Source organism: Anolis sagrei, chromosome 1 (genome assembly GCF_037176765.1).
Source record: "Anolis sagrei isolate rAnoSag1 chromosome 1, rAnoSag1.mat, whole genome shotgun sequence".
In the NCBI taxonomy this organism is placed as follows: Eukaryota; Metazoa; Chordata; class Lepidosauria; order Squamata; family Dactyloidae; genus Anolis; species Anolis sagrei.
In genome coordinates, this window is record NC_090021.1 from 126,498,935 (window position 1) to 126,518,373 (window position 19,439).

A 19,439-nucleotide genomic window follows, 5' to 3' on the forward strand; every position below is an offset into this window, starting at 1 on the left:
TGTAATAATAATAATAATAATAATAATAATAATAATAATAATAATAATGTGAAATAATAAATAACCTTGACTCAAGGATAAGCCGAGGGGGGCTTTTTCAGCCTAAAAGGGGGGGGGGTGAAAAACTCTATTTATAAGTATATACGGTAGGTCAATTGATGCTAGGTTTGCTGTATCTCCCTCTTTTCTACAGGCCAGACTACACATTAGGACAGTGAATGCATCTTTATCTTGTTCTCAAAGAATAACAGGACAGAATGTATAATCTGTGTTGCTGGTCATGGTGAAAGGGTTTACCAGGCTAACTCTAGACCTTTCCAAATAATACTTGGAGCTATCATTAAGTTCACTTACCTGAGGTACCCATTTTGAAGAAACAAAACTAGTCACTTCTATCACAGGCAATCCTGTTTTGGAAAGTCGGTTGATGAATTCAATTTTGACATCTGTAGGGACTATAGCCTGAAAAGAAGGGGGAAACCTATTATGTACAGTCTATCTTCTTGTGCAATGAGATTTTGAATCCTTGTCTTAGGTTCCTTAACAATGTAGAATAAAATAAACATTACTGGCTATATTTTGAGACACCATGGCAGCTTGCTTTCCTCTTAGGCAAAAGAAAACTGAGAGCATACATGCAGAAACAGAGAGAACAAAGTTGTAGGTGTCATACCCAACTGATGACTCCTTCCAGAAGCCTGCAAAAACTATTCGATGCAATCTATGTACAGTGTTCCCTCGCTACTGCGCGGTTCGCTTTATGCGGACTCACTGTTTTACAGATTCAAAAAATGAATTTAAAATATTTACATTACAATGGGCTTCAGAAAGGCCCCTCACATTTTTTGCTCATTCCGTCGGGCTGCGAGCGGACATGCTTTGCCCACCTCCTCATTCCGAGCAGGGATGCAGCCCGCTGGAGGCCCTGATGCCACCCCAAGAACATCCAATAATATATAAATATTACAATTAATATGGCATCCCTACTTTGCAGATTTTCACTTATCATGGGTGGTCCTGGAACGTAACCCTCACAATAAGTGAGGGAACACTGTATATCAATGTAACAGTTAATATGAAATATTTTATCTGAATACTCTTTATTTATTTACTTATTTATGTACTATATTTCTACCCTGCTCATCTCACCTCAAAGAGGACTCAGAGTGGCAAAATTCAATGCCACATTGTAAATACAAATAAACAAATACAACACATTAAGCAGACATTAACATTATCTGTTTATTAAACAGATGAAAACATATAAATACAATTTAAACAGTTGAAACATAGTGCCTAGTCCCATAGTCGCCATTCGTGCTGCTACATTTATCTCGATTCGGTATTGCACTACTCCCCAAATGCCTCGTTCCATAGCCAGGTCTTAACTTTTTTCCTGAAAACCTAGAGGAAGGGGGCCAGTCTAATATCACTACTGCAGCCATTTGCCTTCTGGCTAACAGATAAATGGAAAGAAAACAAAAGAAAATACCATCTTGTGTATCATGCCATTTCTATTTTTTAAGCAAACAGAAAAGTGCCATTATTGGAACAGTCCCTTTTACCTCTTGCTGTAACCGTGCTCTGCTGCCACTTGGTTGAAGCAAATTCCCTCAGTCCACACAGTCTCACTTTCTACACATATTCACCCTACTTGATGAATATGTGTTTTCCCCTCAATTATTTTTCCCTGCAATTGTGCAGTCCATGCCTATGTTTGCTAATCTTTATGGACTGAATAATGGAGAGTGAGATATTCGTGCAAAAAATAAAAGCAGAAATTCCCTGCCTGAGGTTTTTACTAATATGGCATTCTACCTTCATTCCAGAAATGTAGCATGTATCTTTAAATTACCTTTTCATTTTGTAATCCATCTCTTGGACCAACTTCAACAATTTTAACAAATTCAGGAAATCCACTTGTGACCAATTCCTGAAACATAATATGAAGTATTTGTTAATACATGCAAGATCAGAATTTAGTTTTCCATTGGGGGTTGCACAAAAGTGATTTTCAGTCTCAGGACCAATCAAAGAATGTGAAAGCTGTAACAAATACCGGCAACTCATGCCTTCAAATTTATGCAGAAATAACTTTTCATTTACATGGAATAGCTACCACACATCCCTAAAGCATGCAAATTAAAAAAAAAAAACAAGACATTTCAAAACTTGGATTATTTCTTCAAGCAATATATATTCCTAGCACCACCCTTTTGAGGAATTCAAAATTATTATTCCGACATTAAACCAATGGATTAATTTGTATTTCAAAATAAAACCTATACAATTGAGATATTTCACCATTTTTTGTAAAAGATTTTCTTCAAAAACAACTTAGGGACACTATACATCAGGATCAGCAACCTTGAGCCTCTGAAAAAAAATTCCGGTGGCTTTTAAAGGAGTAAGAGGCCATCATCCTCATCCTTCACCTGTTCTGATCAATGCATGGACAGAAATGAATAAGAGCTCCCTTGGAGAAATAGAGTAGAAAACAAATGATGATGATGATTATTATTATTATTATTTCATTAGCCAGGAAGTTCCCTGTGAGAGTGTAGTCATTATGGTCACATCTGCTGAAATCAGACTGGGGCACCAAGCCATGGGATCTATCCACTTCTTGTTGATTGGCCTCTTGTGATTTCAGGAGAGGTGACCAGCGAAGCAGCAGTGATAGCAACACAAGGACAAAGAGACAAGCCAATGAGGCAAGTGCAGTCTCAGCCTAACTGGACCAACTGGAGTTATTGCTTGGCATATCCCCAGATGGAGCCCCCATGGCACAATTGGTTAAACTCTTGTGCCACCAGGACTGAAGACCGACAGGCCAGAGATTCGAATCCGGGGAGAGTGCAGATAAGCTCCCTCTGTCAGCTCCACTTCCCCATGTGGGGACATGAGAGAAGCCTCCCACAAGGATGGTAAAACATCAAAACATCCAGGCATCCCCTGGGCAACATCCTTGCCAAGGGTCAATTCTCTCACACCAGAAGCGACTTGCAGTTTCTCAAGTTGCTCCTAACAACGAAAAAAATAGCCCCAGATTTAGCAAGTAAACATCCTCATTCTGGGTCATTTTGGATCCCAAGGCATAATTATCCTAGATTAGTTCACCAGTGTAGAAGTGGACAGAAGTTCACATTTCTTTTTAATGCTGCATAACTCAACATGCAGGGTGGGTCGTTATATTTTTGCAGTCTTCACGCACACATATTGGCATGCATGCTACTTGCTGCAAACTGATACACACAGTAAATTAAGTCCATTGTAGTAACATCCTTTAAAGTAGTTCTGAAAATGAAAGATCCAGTAGATTTACTACTCATTTATGGGAAACAGCTGTCCAACATCTCTAATCATACACAACATCTGGCACACTAAGCCTTCCTTGGACAACGCTGGGCCCACACTTGCTGAGAGAATACAAACCTATCTCAATGTGAAAGCAAAACTTTCACATCTGCTGTATATTCGGTCCTCGCCATCCCCATTTTTGAAAGCACTTTTATTATAAATGGAAGAAGTCCTCACATGGAGCTTATATTTAAGGTTTTCCATGATGATCAAATAATTGCTTGCACAAGACAAGTTCTACGCTCATGACAGAAAGGCGTATCTGAGAGAAACAAAAGCTAAATATATCATGCCTGGAATAGAATGCATTCAAAATGTAGACTAAACTTTTATTATTATTATACTTTTCAGCAGTATAAGCCAAATCTTGTAACAATGACTGATTACAAAATTTTCTGCAGCATACACCCAAAACTACATGCACACAATAAAACAGAAGTCATCTTATTATGTATGTAATTATAAGTCATCTATTCTGATATTTTAATTACTCACAGTTAGACATTGCCTTGTTTTGCTTTTATTGCCACAGAAATAATCTATAGAACTTTCCCGCCCTCAGCTATATGTGTACCAAACTACACACTGGGACCAATGGTATTTTTTATTATTTTAAAGTACTTATAATTACTGATTGGAGGCTGATAGAGCTGAGGAGAGAAGATTTAAATCTATATAATTTTAAATTAAACTTAAGTAAAATGAATTAAATTAAAAATACATGGAAGCACAGTTACATTTTGTAGAAAGGAATTGGAAGGGGCACTGCCTGTTCCTTTAATCCAAGCAGAAAAATGTCTTCAGACAATCTCATTCCATTGCCATTCCCATTATTGTCTTGTTGTTGTTTATTCATTCAGTCTCTTCTGACTCTTTATGACCGCATGGATCAGCCCACACCAGAGCTCCCTGTTAACTGTCACCACCCCCAGCTCCTTCAAGGTCAAGCCAGTCACTTCAAGGATATCATCCATCCATCTTGCCCTTGGTTGGCCTCTCTTCCTTCTTCCTCCCATTTTCTCCAGCATCATTATCTTCTCCAAGCTTTCCTATATTATCATTATGTGGTCAAAGTCCTTCATCTTTGCCTCTAATATCCTTCCCTCCAGTGAGCAGCTGAGCATTATTTCCTGGAGTCTGGACTGGGTTGATCTTTTTGTGGTCCAAGGCGCTCTCAGAATTTTCCTCCAGCACCACAGTTCATAAGATTATTGTCTTAAGCTGCCCAATATAAGAGTAGACTGCATGTACTCTATAGAGATTGTAGATCACACGTACTGTATAACGATTGTAGATTCTCCTTTTCAATCTGGAGCCCAGGATATGTTTGGTTTTCAAGATGATGGAGTGGTAAATCCAACCTGGGTTTTAGTCTGAACCTATGGTACCAGACCCAATCCCTCTTAGAAATTCTGCAACTTGGACAGCAAACTTTATAGTTCCAAATAAAAATCAGAATACATTCACTAACCCCAGCCAAAATAACTTCAATCACCTGTGTTCATTATGTTGTCCGAGGCTGAAGGGAGCTGTAATCCAAAAATTCTGGACAGCACCAGCTTAGGGAATGCTGATGTTAACAATACTGAACAAGGCATCTTAGTATGAAGAGATTTCTTATATTTTATGTACTATTTCCAATATTCACTTTCAATTGATCAAATTTAGAACTAAGCACTATTTACAATACTATTTACAAGTACTTGCTTGATCTTCAAAGGTAATGAATTGGATATTACTTCTGTGAATTAGTAAGTCACACTAAAAATAAAGTGAGATGGTGTATGAGCAAAGTAAAAAATGTAAACGCCTGGAGCATTTTCCATTTATTAGGTATTGTTAAAGAAGAACAGATTTTTTTTAAAAAAAAACCCATCTCGCAACCATAAGCAAAGTCATGAGATCTTGTCTGCCAAGTATCTTCATGAAAACATTCCCTTTCAGCCCCCAGAGGTTATAAATTGATGAAAACAGGGTTTTATAATAGGCCACCAACCTTTAATCATAGAATTACAGTGCTCTTTAACTTACCCCAAGTATAAGCAAATCAAGCAAATAAGCCTGGCATACACACATAGTGCTAATAACTTCCTGGCATGTGGCATCAGGAATTCAAAGGCATAAGCAAAAGACCAATCATTCTCCTGATTGTGGGAATGCAACCCTCCTTGATACCCAACCTATAATCAAAGACCGCAGGCAAGAAAGAGATCCCTGTGACCTTGTGGATGTTAACCTCACCAACAATGCAGGCATAAATAACAATCCGGTAAATATACAGGTATGTAGATCATGATGATTGCTGTCAGCAAACTATATAGGACTACATACATACCACAAAAGAGTCATACACTCACAGAATAGAGCTGGAAAAGCACACATGGGCAATCCAATCCAACCCTCTGACATGCAGTAAAAGCACAAAGTATCCCTGACAAATGGCCATCCAGTCTCTGCTTAAATGCCTCCAAGGAAGGAGCTTCCACCACACTCCGGGGCAGAGAGTTCCACCGCTGAACAGCTCTTACAGTCAGGAAGTTCTTCCTAATGTTTAACTGGAATATCCTTTCTATAATTTGAACCCATTGTTCTGAGTACAAGTCTCTAGGACTCAGAGAAATTTGTTTGTTTATTTATTTATTTATTTATTTATTCAGACATAAATACAACACCTGTGAATACAGAGCATCCTGGTCCATAGATCTATGTATTGCATGTGTAGCCCATTGTCAGCGTATCAAATTGAGTCCAACAGTATACATGTAGCAGCTCAGAGGCTGGCCATGCAGATTTGCCAGGTCTAATCTGAATTACTCTGCTCTGAATCAGCCTCAGATGTACCTTAAGTCTAATGTTAGAAAGTCTAATGTTAGAAAAACCCTGTAAATTTCATGGGATCACTTAAATTCACAGAATATTTGAAGGTGCAATCATACACAGGCATGGTTGGATAGCTTTATATTCTTACTGCTTCCTAACTACTAAAATCTATAGACTGTAGGTACTAGATGTGCAGAGTTGTTTAATATAGGAAAAATATGTGTTACTAATTGTTTATTTTATTTCTCAGCAATTGTATCCCACTCTTCTTCCAATGTACAAACATCACCTAGAGCAGCAATTCCCAAACTTTTTCAGTCATGGAAACCTTCAGAAGATTTCCCTCCCCTCCTCCAACAGCACCCTAACTCTGTCCCTAATTTTCCCGCAGAACCCTAACTGTCTCTAAGAATTGCAAACCCGTAAAGATCTTCCTTATTTTGTCTACTCCTATTGCCTGGATGTTTTGTATAATGTAGTAGGTTTGGAAATAAAGAGATTCAGGTTTAGTTTTCACAGCACAAGTACATTGAGTTTCAATAAGGCCTTCATTCCCTGGCATGTTAATTTTTTTCAAATTATCTTAAAAGGGTTTTAAAGATTATTTGCAGAACTCCTATGAGTTCTCTAGGTCAGCAAATGTTGGGATTGCTGACCTAGAGCACAGGCCACTCAAGAACACAGAACACCTTTAGTGGTGAAGTACAGGATTTGGACAAAGTATCATGTTCATACCCTGTAATCACCCAGGAACAGCTAGGGAATAGCTCCACCTACCTATAACCATGTAGAACATGACACTTTTTCTCTGATAACTGGGGAGGCTCATCTCAATACTATAGGTAACGAGAGCAGACCATGGGCTAACTTAGCCAATTATTTTGGGCTGGGTTCGTGGGTGATTGGCCACTAGCAGTTCTTTAAGGGTTACCTCCATAGTGACCCACCACCTAAAAGTGAAAATTTTGGGCTCATAGGTTCCCCCCATGTCAACATCTCTATTTTTTTTTTCATTTTTTTAATTACAGTTATATATACATTTGCCCCTCTTTTATTTTCTTTCACCCCTGTGCTTCCCTTCTCCAGAGCCATCTTGTCTTCTGAAGTTCCATCAAAAGTTCAATTTTTTGTTGGGAGGTAAATTCCAGTCTTCTTTTGCCAATAATTTTTCTAGAAATTTTCTCCAAGTACATTAAAAGTCATCCCCCCACCCCAATAATCCCTTCTTTACTTTTAAGTTTGATGTTAGCTTATCATTCAATGTCATTTGAATAATGTCCAGACTTCTTTATATCATTCATTAATTTGTATTTTCATTTCCCCTTTTCAATATTTTGCAATTAATAATCTAGGTGCTGTTAATAACATGTCTATTAATTTTTTCCCCTCTTGTCTTTCCCATCCCTTCTTTTAATTAAAAGTAATATTTCTACTGGATCTCTTCTAATTTTTACATTCATAATATTTTCCATTTCCCTTATAACCAATCCCCAAAAATCTTTTACATATCTACAATCCCACAACATATGCATGTAGGTTCCAGTTTCCTGGCACCCTCTCCAACGTTTTTCATTATTGTTCTCATTAATAATGTTTAACCTTCTCGGTGTTAAATACCACTTCCAAATTAATTTATAATAATTTTCTTTTATTCTAATTGACATGTTTTTAACTGTCTTCCTTTCCATATCTCTTCCCATTTCCACCGTTCTTTTAATTTTAGTCTTTTCTTTTTTTCCCCTGTGTCTTTCATTAATATTTTTATATTTAACTGGTTGTTCCTTTTAATTGTTATTTTCTCCTTTTAATCCATGTATTATTATTTTCTAAAATTGCATTGTTTTCCAGTTTTATATCATACCTAGCCATTTTTATTCCATTTTTCCAACTGAATCCAGTGAGGCCATGAAATGTTTACTCCTCTCGGTTCTTCTCTCATTTTTACTTTTTCCATTTTTATTCTATCCAATTTCCTACCTTTTTAGTTACCTTTTTTCTAATTCCTTATCTAAAATTCATTTTAGTTCCTTTGGAAAATCTTTACCCAATATTATTGTTCTTATTACCAAACTCTTAATAATTAGTTGTCCTTTATGTTTGTTTCATATTTCCATTATATTTCTTAATGATATATTTCCAATCTGTTTTATCTCTTTCTTTGACATTTCCTTTAAAAACACAACCTCCCAAAAAGGAGGAGGATTAGGCCTACCGAAGGTTTAGAATGGATGGAATTAGGGAATATAGCAATTGAGTGGAGAAAGGTCAACATCTCTGACACTATGTTTCAAAATGTGCAAGATTTATAGGATCTGTATTTCAAAAAAGCCTCTTCTCGGCATGGAAAGGGGGCACCTATGTGGACAGCACTGAGTCCATCCCCCAGGCCACCTCATTTGGCCTGTTTAAATAAAGCCTCAGAGATGATTTTGCCAGATCCTTCCTCTGAAATACAGGGATATCTCTGTAAACAAAATGTATATGCATGAGCATTCCCTCTGTAACAGAAAATTTAGTACTAGAAGTAGAAAAAACATGGAGTCACAAACTTTTCTTTTATGCAAAACTAACAAGATACTGTACATGATGAGAGACAGGGCCTTCTCAGTGGTGGCCTCTCAGTTGTGGAATGCCCTTCCCAGGGATGTAAGATTGGCCCCCTCCCTTCTGACATTCCATTAAAAGTTTAAAACCTGGCTTTTCGAGCAAGCATTTGCTAATGCAGCATAATTAGGTAAATATGAAATCACTGAACAACTTGACGATGCAATTGGATAATGATTTTTGTAAGGAGACGCTGATGATTATGTTTTTATGGCTTTGTACACTTTTTATATTATATGCTAAATGTTTTAATATTATTTTATAATTGTTTTAATTGTATTTTATAATTGTTGAGGCATCAAATTGTTGCTGACTGTGAACCGCCTTGAGTCACCTCCGGGTTGAGAAAGGCGGTATACTAATATGGTAAATAAATAAATGTCTGAAATGAAATGAACAGACCATGCATGAGTAAACAAAAACATGATGAGTCTTCAAGTGATGATCTGAAATTGCCTTCCAATGTGTATTCAGGTGTATTAGGTGTGTTTTTTTCTGTCTTCTTTTTTCTTGTTGTCATTAATTAGCATATGACATGCAATGAAGATATTCCAAGGATCATTGCATCATCTATTTTGTTTTGTTTTTTTAGCTGAATAGAGAATCTTTGTGCAAATTGCTCATCAGAAGGAACCTAAGGGAAATCTGTCCACAGGTGGCAATACAGGTTTCCCCCATATAAGCAACTCTGCAAATCTATTCTCTGGAATTCATTCTCCAGAGTTCATCCAGAGAATGAACAATCTCTTTCTGCAGAGACAGTAAATTCTCAAGAGAAATGTGTCTGAAGCTCCGAAGAAAAGGAAGCGGCCATGCTAGAACTATCATTGAAATACACTTGGGAGCAAGATCAGAAGGACAGGAAACAGAAGTACACTCTAATAAATATCAAATGTCACAGAATTATATGTCAGGCAAAATGGCGAGAACTGCATATGTTTGATAATGCAAAGTGAACAGACAATAACCTGCGAGTCTCAGAATAAAAGCATAATATATTTGACTATAAAATAGTTTTAAAGTTTGAAGACTTTGAGCAACCCCAAATTAAAACCATGCTTGTTAGAATTCCACTGCAAATAAACTGATTTTCAGAATTAATAACAGCTTCTAATATCCATTAGAACAAAACACATCAGAAATAATAAGTGGCTCGAAGCAATATTTGTCAATCTAAAACTATTTTATTTGGAAACTTAAAGTAAGACCATCCTCCAAGGACTGAAACTCATCAGACATGTCTACAGAAGAGGAAACAGATTTTCCTCTGTTGGTGTGACCTAATCTCTGCTTCATTCTGAATGGAAGAAAATGTTCCACAGTTTTTTCCAAGGATAACTCCAAGAATCACCACCATGAATATTTGAAAATAAATCTAAAATGTATCTTCTACACATGTAAAGATTCAATATGCCAGACATGTCTGTCACAAAGGTATCAGAGAACAAAATACTGGCTTCAGGTTGTTGTGTTTCCTACTTTGTGGCAGACCCAGATTTTCTTCCTCCAGAATGTATGAAATGGGCCCATTTCTCATTCCATATATAACAAAAGGCTTTACATTCTTTGACTGTTTTTGCTACATCTCTCCTCACGATTAAGTCTACCCCATTTCTTCTTACATGTTCATTTCCTGAGTAAATGTCATCATTTGATTGAAATTGTCCTATTGTTGTCCACTTTAGCTTGCTCATCCCAAATATATGTTCATTGATTTTGCTTCACCTCGGTCCCCAATTTATGTTTCTCACATTCCATGTTCCTATAAATATGTGCCATGTTAACTTGGGGGGTGTTAACTGGAAAGATCCACCTAGAGAAAAGGTGTTCTTACCATACATCAAGGGGACCACTGATCACACAGGGAAGCTTATGAAGAAACATAACCTACAAAGAATCTACAGACCCACTAGGAAAATTCAACAAATGCTACATTCAGCAAAGGAAAATAATAATAATAATAATAATAATAATAATAATAATAATAATATAAAACTTTATTCCGCTCTGATAATGATAATAATAATAATAACAACAAAAACTTTATTTATATTCCGCAGTATCTCCCCAAAGGAACTCAGGGCAGATTCCAAACATAAAAGGCAAACATTCAATGCCCAAATACAACAACAATGCATCAATGCTAACAAAATTTATACAATCCAACATATAAATATGAATTATAACTTAACAAACTAAAATTAAATAAAAAGCACAGCCTGTTATAACAGACATAAGACAAAACATCAAACATCAAATGGAAACATTAATTTCGCTTTTTGGGGGGGCAAACTGATTAATCATTGCTCAAGATATCTATTGAGCTGGTGGGGTGAGCAGGGCATGGATATGGATAGCAACTATTAATCAGAAGTATAATGGTAGTATTACAACTACTATTCCTCCACCTCGTAAGCCAGTGAGCAACGGTATGTCTTCAGCTGTTTTTTGAAAGCGGGAAGGGAGGGGGCCATCTTTAACTCGATAGGGAGTTCCAGAGGTGGGGGCAGCCACAGAGAAGGCCCTTTCTCTTGTTCCCACCAGCCATGCTTGGGACAGGGGTGGAATTGAGAGAAGGACCTCCTCCAGTGACCATAGTGTCTGAGTTTGTCTGTAGAGGGAGATCGTATAACCACTGCAGGAGTCTACCGTACACCATGCAGCTGTGGACAAGTCTACATAGGGACCACCAAACACAGCACCCAGACACATATCAAAGAACATGAAAGGCACTGCAGACTAATTCAACCAGAGAAGTCAGCCATAACAGACAGTGGTGGGATCGAGAGCAGGGCCTCTCCTGAATATCTTAAACTTTGTGATGGTTCATAACAAGAAATACATTTGGACAGGGAGTCTGGGCCAGATCCTCGGGATCTTATCGTTCTGTTCCAAACTCCATAGGATACAAGAAACAGTGATCTAGGTTAAAACCATTTATTTCCATGGTATCCTATTGTTCCACATCAAACCCCATAGGATACCAGACACTGCTGACAGTTGAGCAATGAAACAAGTCGGGAAACTTTTGATGGTTCCCATCCCACCTGTTTTTCAGTTGTAAACATAGGAGTAAAGTGTGATAAGAGGTAGGAAATCTGAGCATGTTTGCTGTCCTGTGTTCAGAGTTCCCTCCTTTCAGGACATTTCTGCCTCTTTTCAACCCTGGAACATGTGATGAGCTCCGTGCCTCTCCATGCTTGTAAAAGAGATTGACTGAAGGGTCCTAAGAGGGAGAAATTTCTCAATGTGATGAGGTTAGATTGTCAGAGTCCCCTCCTTCCAAGATACTTCTGCCTATTTTCAACCATGGAGGACTATGAATGACAGTAGTTTAACTCATGTGATGAGCTCAATATCTCTCCATGCTTGAAAAGAGACTGGAATGTCCTACAACTGGGGCATTTCTCAATGTAATAAGGCAACTGGTCTTCGTTGGCGATCTCCTACCCAAGTACTAACCAGGGCTGACTTACTAGCTTCCAAGAGTAAAAATGTTAGACCCGTAGACCAAATGTGGCCCACCACGTCATTTTCTGTGATCCTCAAGATGCTGGACTATAACATCATTAGGCATCACAACTAGGAGCCCCTGGTGGCATAATGGGTTAAACCTTTGTGCTGGCAGTTCAAATCCAAGAAGAGGGTTGAGCTCCCATCTATCAGCTCCAGCTTCTCATGCGGGGACATGAGAGAAGCCTTCCACAGAATGGTAAAACATCTGGGAGTCCCCTGGGCAACATGCTTGCAGACGGCCAATTCTCTCACACCAGAAGCGACTTGCAATTTCTCAAGTCACTCCTGACACCGGGGGGGGGGGGGGGGAATTGATAGGCGGTTAGGATACAGTAACATCTGAAAGGCTGCAGTTTGTTCAGGAAAGGGGGGTTTGGTGGACATGAGGTCTGATTTTAAAAGGTCCTCTGATCACTTTCCAGTTCATGCACGTATTTTGTATTTGCAGTTTTCCCACTTCCAGGGGAGTTCCTGTGCCCCAAACCCTAGCAGTAACATGGATCTATGGGCAACAAAGTGTTGACTTCTTATTCTGGCTTCTTAAATTCTAATGTTAAATTCTTATCAGCTTAATTTTTACGTCTTATTTTTAGCTGCTTATTTGCCTAAACATGAATTTTTAGTTGTGTGGTGCCCAGTTTTTTGTAATGTTTCATTATTATTTGGTGTCACTGTCTCATGTATTATGATTTGATTTATGGTTTGTTTATGGCATTGAATATTTGCCGCTGCACATTGTAGACCACCCTGAGTCCCCATTGGGGAGATACAGTGGGATAGAAATAATGTTGTTGATATTATTATTATTATTATTATTATTATTATTATTGAGCCTTTCCCCAACCTCAGAACCACAAGTGTGGTCAGGTTTACAATTGCGACCATCTCCAGTCCGCATGGCGGATAATCAAAAGTGATGGGAGTTTTGGGTTGTTGTAGGTTTTTCGGGCTGTATGGCCATGTTCTAGAAGCATTCTCTCCTGACGTTTTGCCTGCATATATAGCAGGCATCCTCAGAGGTTGTGAGGTCTGTTCTCCAGGTCATTAATCCAAAACTCAAACCACAAGGCCACACTGGCTTCATACACTAATACACACACACAAGGTCCATAAGCATAAATTCCGTACACAATCCCTGCATTACAAAACAAGCAACAAACTTCAAGAAAGGACAAAAGTTGTAACTATGCATCCTTGATTTATATTGTTTGTAATCCAGGGAGTTTGAATCCAGGGAGTGGTGTGAGCTCCCGCTGTTAGGCCCAGCTTCTGCCAACCTAGCAGTTTGAAAACATGCAAATATGAGTAGATCAATAGGTACCACTCTGGCAGGAAGGTAATGGTGTTCTGTGCAGTCATGCTGGCCACATGACCTAGGAGGTATCTACGGACAATGCTAGCTCTTCGGCTTAGAAATGGAGATGAGCACTAACCCCAGAAATGGACACGACTGGACTTCATGTCAGGGGTAAACCTTTACCTTTACCTATCTGTGGAATGTCCTGGGTGGGAGAAAGAACTCTTGTGTGTTGGAGCTAAGTGTGAATGTTTCAATTGGCCACCTTGATTAGCATTTGATGGCCTGACAGTTTTTAGGTGTGACTTGTTACTGCCTGGAGGAATCTTTTGTTGAGTGGTGATTAGCTGTCCCTGATTATTTCTTGTCTGGAGTTCCCCTAGGTTTGAGTTTTCATTCAATTAACATCTAGGGGCCCAAATTGGGCTAGAGACTTGTAGGAACAAGGGAGAAAGCCTTCTCCGCTGTGGCCCCCTGACTTTGAAATTCACTACCTGGTGAGATTCGGCAGATTCGGCAGGCCCCCACCTTCAAAAAAAAATTGAAAACTTGGCTCTTCCAATGTGCCTTTGGAGAGTGACCATTTATCCCATTTCTGTTTGTACCACCTACAGTGTTGCCCCTATGATGCACTTTCCCCCAACCTAAACTGAAAGCCTAACCCCACTGTTTGTCCTTTTTGGGCTCCTCTCAATAACACTTTTTTCTATTCCTGCCTCATCCAGGATTTGACATTTTACCTTGTCCATTTGGCCTGCCCATTGTGTTTGACTTTATATTATGTCAATTTGCTTTATTTATTTTATTTTGCTACTGTATTTATTGTATTCTGGTGTAATTTTTTGTTGACTGCATTTTGTATTTTATTTTGCTGTCTTGTATCTTTGGGCTTGGCCTCATGTTGGCTGCCCCGAGTCCCCTCCTGGGAGATGATGGTGGGGTATAAATAATAATAATAATAATAATGGGTTGTTGTAGGTTTTTCCGGGCTATATGGCCATGTTCTGGAGGCAATTTCTCTCCTGACGTTTCGCCTGCATCTATGGCAAGCATCCTCAGAGGTAGTGGATACAAAATGCAGTCAACAAAAAATTACACCAGAACATGGCCATATAGCCCGGAAAAACCTACAACAACCCAGTGATTCCAGCCATGAAAGCCTTCGACAAGACAATAATAATAATAATAATAATAATAATAAATAATGACAAAGTTTTGGAACACAATACACTAGACATCACGATTGTGGAAAAGAAAAAAGTCTGGATTATTGATGCCACCATTCCAGGTTCAAGGAAAAACTCAGCCACTATGAAGACCTCAAAATCGAACTGCAAAGGCCCTGGCATAAACCAGTGCAGGTGGTCCCAGTGGTCATCGGCACACTAGGTGCTGTGCCAAAAGATCTCAGCTGGCATTTGGAAAGAATAAACATTGACAAGATCACGATCTGTCAACTGCAAAAGGCCACCTGACTTGGATCTGCACGCATCATTCGAAAATACATCACACAGTCCAAGACGCTTGGGAAGTGTTCAACTTGTGATTTTGTGACACGAAATCCAGCATATAGATCTTGTTTACTGTGCCATACTGTGCTTTTGTGTAAATTATTATTATTATTATTATTATTATTAAAGCTAAAGAGTATGGATTCCAGGGCCCTTTGAAGGCAACCATATGGCTGAATTGGCCCTGGAGGGAAATGAGTGGGGGTGCACCCTTGCTTTAGGGTCCCCATCTAAGGCCTGGAGAGGTCAAGAAGAGGATGGGGAGGAGGCACCTGGAGATGCAAAGCAGGGCGCTCTTACTGGCTAAATAGACCGGCAAAGGGTCCAGAATTGCACCAGCTGAGCCTCAAGGGTGAGGGCTCCTCTTTGCCTGCCTGCCTGTCAGCCCACACTCTGGCCACCCCCTCCGCCCGGGCCTTTTCCAAGCTGGCGTTACCTGTCCCGGGGGCTGCAGCTCTTCCGTGGGCGGAGGAGGAGTCGCGGCGTGGCCCACCCAGAGGGGCTCCTTGAGGAGGTGCTGGTAGCTGAGGCAGTGCTTCAGCGCCGACGGCACGTTGCCCATGGCGGGAGGAAGGCGGCGGGATCCCGCAAGGCAGGTCAGGCGGGCCTCCTCCTCCTCCTCCTCCTCTTCCTCTTGGGAGCCATGGCTGGGGCGCCGCGCAGGGCTGCCGGCCGGAACCCAGGCAAGGGCATCCTCAGCATCCGCCCGCTCTCAGCCAGTCGCGGGCAAGCGAAGGGGGAATCCCGGGCGGGGAGCGCGCCTCTCATTGGCCCAGGCTGGCCGCGCGGCGCCGGCATCCCGCGCCTGACGTCAGCAGGCTGCGGGTACCTCTTGCCCTTGGGTGACGTCAGCACCAGCCAGACGGAAGCCAAGGGCGCATCCAGGCTGCAGAAGGGATGCAGCACAACCATGACTCAACACTGGGAGTTTTGCAAGTATGCCTTCTCTGCCACGCAGTCTCTTTAAACTGGATTCCTTGGCACTTAAAGATTCCTTCTACAGTAGAGATGCGCCCAAAGATTTCCTTTCCTCTCAGATTAAGACCCTAGTCCCTTATCCAGTAGGTGGCGGTCACAGGGCAGCTGCAAGGGCTTCCATGCCGTTGACAACCGAAGGGAGGCTGTTGTTTATTTGTTCAGTCGCTTCCAACTCTATGACCTCATGGACCAGCCCAGCCAGAGCTCCCTGTCGTCCGTGGCCACCCCCAGCTTCTTCAGAGCTCCATCAGAGTCAAGCCAGTCACATCAAGGATGCCATCCATCCATCTTGCCTTGGTCAGCCCCTCTTCCTTTTTCCTTCCATTTCCCCCAGCATCATTGTCTTCTCTAAGCTTTCCTGTCCTCTCATTATGAGGCCAAAGTACTTCATCTTTGCCTCTAATATCCTTCCCTCCAATGAGCTTTGTTGTTCATTTGTTCAGTCATTTCTGACTCTTTGTGACCTCATGAACCAGCCCATGCCAGAGCTCCCTGTCGGCCGTCACCACCCCCAGCTCCTTCAAGGTCAAGCCAGTCACTTCAAAGATACCATCCATCCATCTTGCCCTTGGTTGGCCCCTCTTCCTTTTTCCTTCCATTTTCCCCAGCATCATTGTCTTCTCTAAGCTTTCCTTTATTCTCATGATGTGGCCAAAGTACTTCATCTTGGCCTCTACTATTCTTCCCTTTAATGAACAGTCAGGCTTTATTTCTTGAAGTATGGACTGGTTGGATCTTGCTGTCCAAGGCACTCTCAGAACTTTCCTCCAGCACCACAGTTCAAAAGCATCTATCTTCATTTGCTCAGCCTTCCTTATGGTCCATAGGTGATTATGGGGAATACAATTGCTTTAACTATGCAGATCTTCGTTGCCAGCGTGAAGTCTCTACTCTTTTATTGAGATTGGACATTGCTCTCCTCCCAAGAAGTAAGCGTCTTCTTATTTCCTGGCTGTAGTCCCTGTATGAATTAATCATTGCACCTAAAAATACAAAGTCTGTCATGGCCTCCACGTTTTCTCCCTCTATTTGCCAGTTATCAATCAGTCTTGTTGCCATAATCTTGGTTTTTCTGATGTTTAACTGCAACCCAGCTTTTGCGGTTTCTTCTTTCACCTTGATTCGAAGGCTCCTCAGCTCCTCCTTGCTTTCAGCCATCAAAGTGGTGTCATCTGCATATCTAAGGTTGTGAATATTTCTTCCAGCAATTTTCACCCCCAGTCTTGCATTTGTCAAGCCCTGCACATCACATGATGTGTTCTGCATACAAGTTGAATTGGTTGGGTGAGAGTATACAACCCTTTTAGAAAGCAGAAAGTAATCTGGAGTTTGTCCCCTCCTACTGGGGGCCCTTCCAGACAGAATCTGATTATATGAGTCCGCGCTGCCAGATACTCTGGAATAAACCTGGGATCACACCCTGGGATACACTTACTTACTTACTTACTTACTTAAGCGAGCCCTAGTAGTCTGAGGATGATGGTCTTCCAAGTATAGAGTCTTGGCATTGGATTGGCAGGTGGCTGTGGAGCTCTATTCTTGGACCACATGTTTTTCCACAGTTTCCAGGTGGAAGGCGGTCCTTCCTCTTGGCACGTTTCTCCCTTTTGCCCTCCATTCGTGCCTCTTCGAATTCCACGACACTGCTAGTCATAGCTGACCTCCAGCTGCAGCACTCAAGGGCCAGGGCTTCCCAGTTCTCAGTGTCTATGCCATGGTTTTTAAGGTTGGTTTTAAGCCCATCTTTAAATCTCTTTTCCTTTCCACCAACATTACGTTTCCCATTCTTGAGTTCTGAGTAGCGTAACTGCTTTGGGAGACAGTGATCGGGCATTCAGACAATCTTGGGATATAGGGCCTGTCTGGAAGGGCCCTGGCCTATTTGGCATCCATGAATTTTAGAGTCCTGGAACTAAAGCCCATCAGATAACAAGGGTTCAATGTACTTATAGAGCACCATGTACATTAGTGGTGCTATAACTATAATGACATTTCAGCCAACATTGATTAAGGCTGGGCGCTGGATTCAGCAAGCAATCTGGATCTTCATTATGTTGCATATCTTTTTGCCTTTCTCTTTAGTATCCATATTTGTCCATTGTTTTTGCTATCCATTCTAAAATTAGTAAGTTTCAGGAGTCATAATAATGCACAAAGTGTGAAATCCTCTGTAGAGCTGGTCTAGGAGTTTCACTCAGGCCCCTTCTACACTGCTATATAAAACCAAGATTATCTGCTTTGAACTTAATTATATGGCAGTGTAGACGCAGATAATCCAGTTCAAAGCATACAATGTGGATTATTTGCTTGGATAATCTGAATTATATGGCAGTGTAGAAGGGGCAAAGAAGCTGGGCTTCACAGCCGTTCTGAGTCCCTATCCGGAGGTGAGAAGGACGGGTTACAAATGCCATAAATAAATAAATAAATTACTTTCACAGCTACCAATTAAATAGGCCTCACTGTGGCCCCTTCCACACAGCTCAATAAAATCCCACATTATCTGCTTTGAACTGGAATATATGGCAGTGTGGATTCAGATAACCCAGGTCAAAGCAGATATTGTGGGATTTTCTGCCTTGATATTCTGGAGTAAATGACTGTGGGGAAGGCTAAAACTAGCGGGGGGGGGGGGGGGGGGGGTTGCAAATATAAACAAAGCTCAAATCTGTCTTTAAAGTCTACAGTGCTAGCAATTTCCTATAAACAGTTGTTATTATGATATATATATTTGACAATCGCAGATGGTCTATTGCTTGAACATATAATCATATTTCACTAATCAATTGATTGTCATCCCAACCCCGTTTTTACAGAATGGTGAAATATTTGGGAAAGTGTTGCCTCTTATTACACCTGGACAACAAGAAGTTGTGAATTTTCCATCCTGATGGAGAATAGCATGGTCTCAAGAGATGCTGAGAATTTCATTATTGAAATTCACATTTTTTTTCCTTATATTGTGCAGAGTGAATTTGCAATTTGGAAACATGCAGTTGCTAGTAGGGAGATCATACTGTTTAACCAGCAAGACGGCTTATTCAATCTTTAAAAATGGTGGCATCAGACTCATGAGAGTAGAACAATGTTTGCTGTATATTTATAGACAAATAGATAAAATTTGCAACCTTTATTTCTGGACAGTCTCATCTGCTTCATCATTATTAACTGTATCACAAGTGTCAAATTCATTTTTACCAAGCACCACATCAGCCTTAAGGTTGCCTTCAAAGGACTGTTTGTAATTGTAAAGCTGTATCAATATAACGATGTGACTCAGACATTGAAAGCTATACGGGCCACATGAAATGATGTGATGGGCTGAATTTGGCCTGCGGGCCTTACATTTGAAA

At 40.4% G+C, this 19,439-nt stretch overlaps 1 protein-coding gene across 2 annotated transcripts in view; it reads right to left on the minus strand.

The window, feature by feature from the left end:
* The window catches only part of HMGCLL1 (3-hydroxy-3-methylglutaryl-CoA lyase like 1), a 61,834-nt gene extending 45,990 nt beyond the window's left edge, over positions 1–15,844 (minus strand). Inside the window, exons 1-3 of one of the 2 annotated variants that reach the window (XM_060788119.2) lie at positions 15,545–15,844; positions 1,856–1,933; positions 355–462 (exon numbers count right to left, since the gene is read on the minus strand). In XM_060788119.2, the coding sequence (XP_060644102.2) occupies positions 355–462; positions 1,856–1,933; positions 15,545–15,670 (312 nt within the window). In that variant the 5' untranslated portion in view covers positions 15,671–15,844. The remainder of the gene's footprint in view (positions 1–354; positions 463–1,855; positions 1,934–15,544) is intronic. The other variant, XM_060788112.2, reaches the window with a different exon arrangement.
* Positions 15,845–19,439: the final 3,595 nt, after the last annotated feature.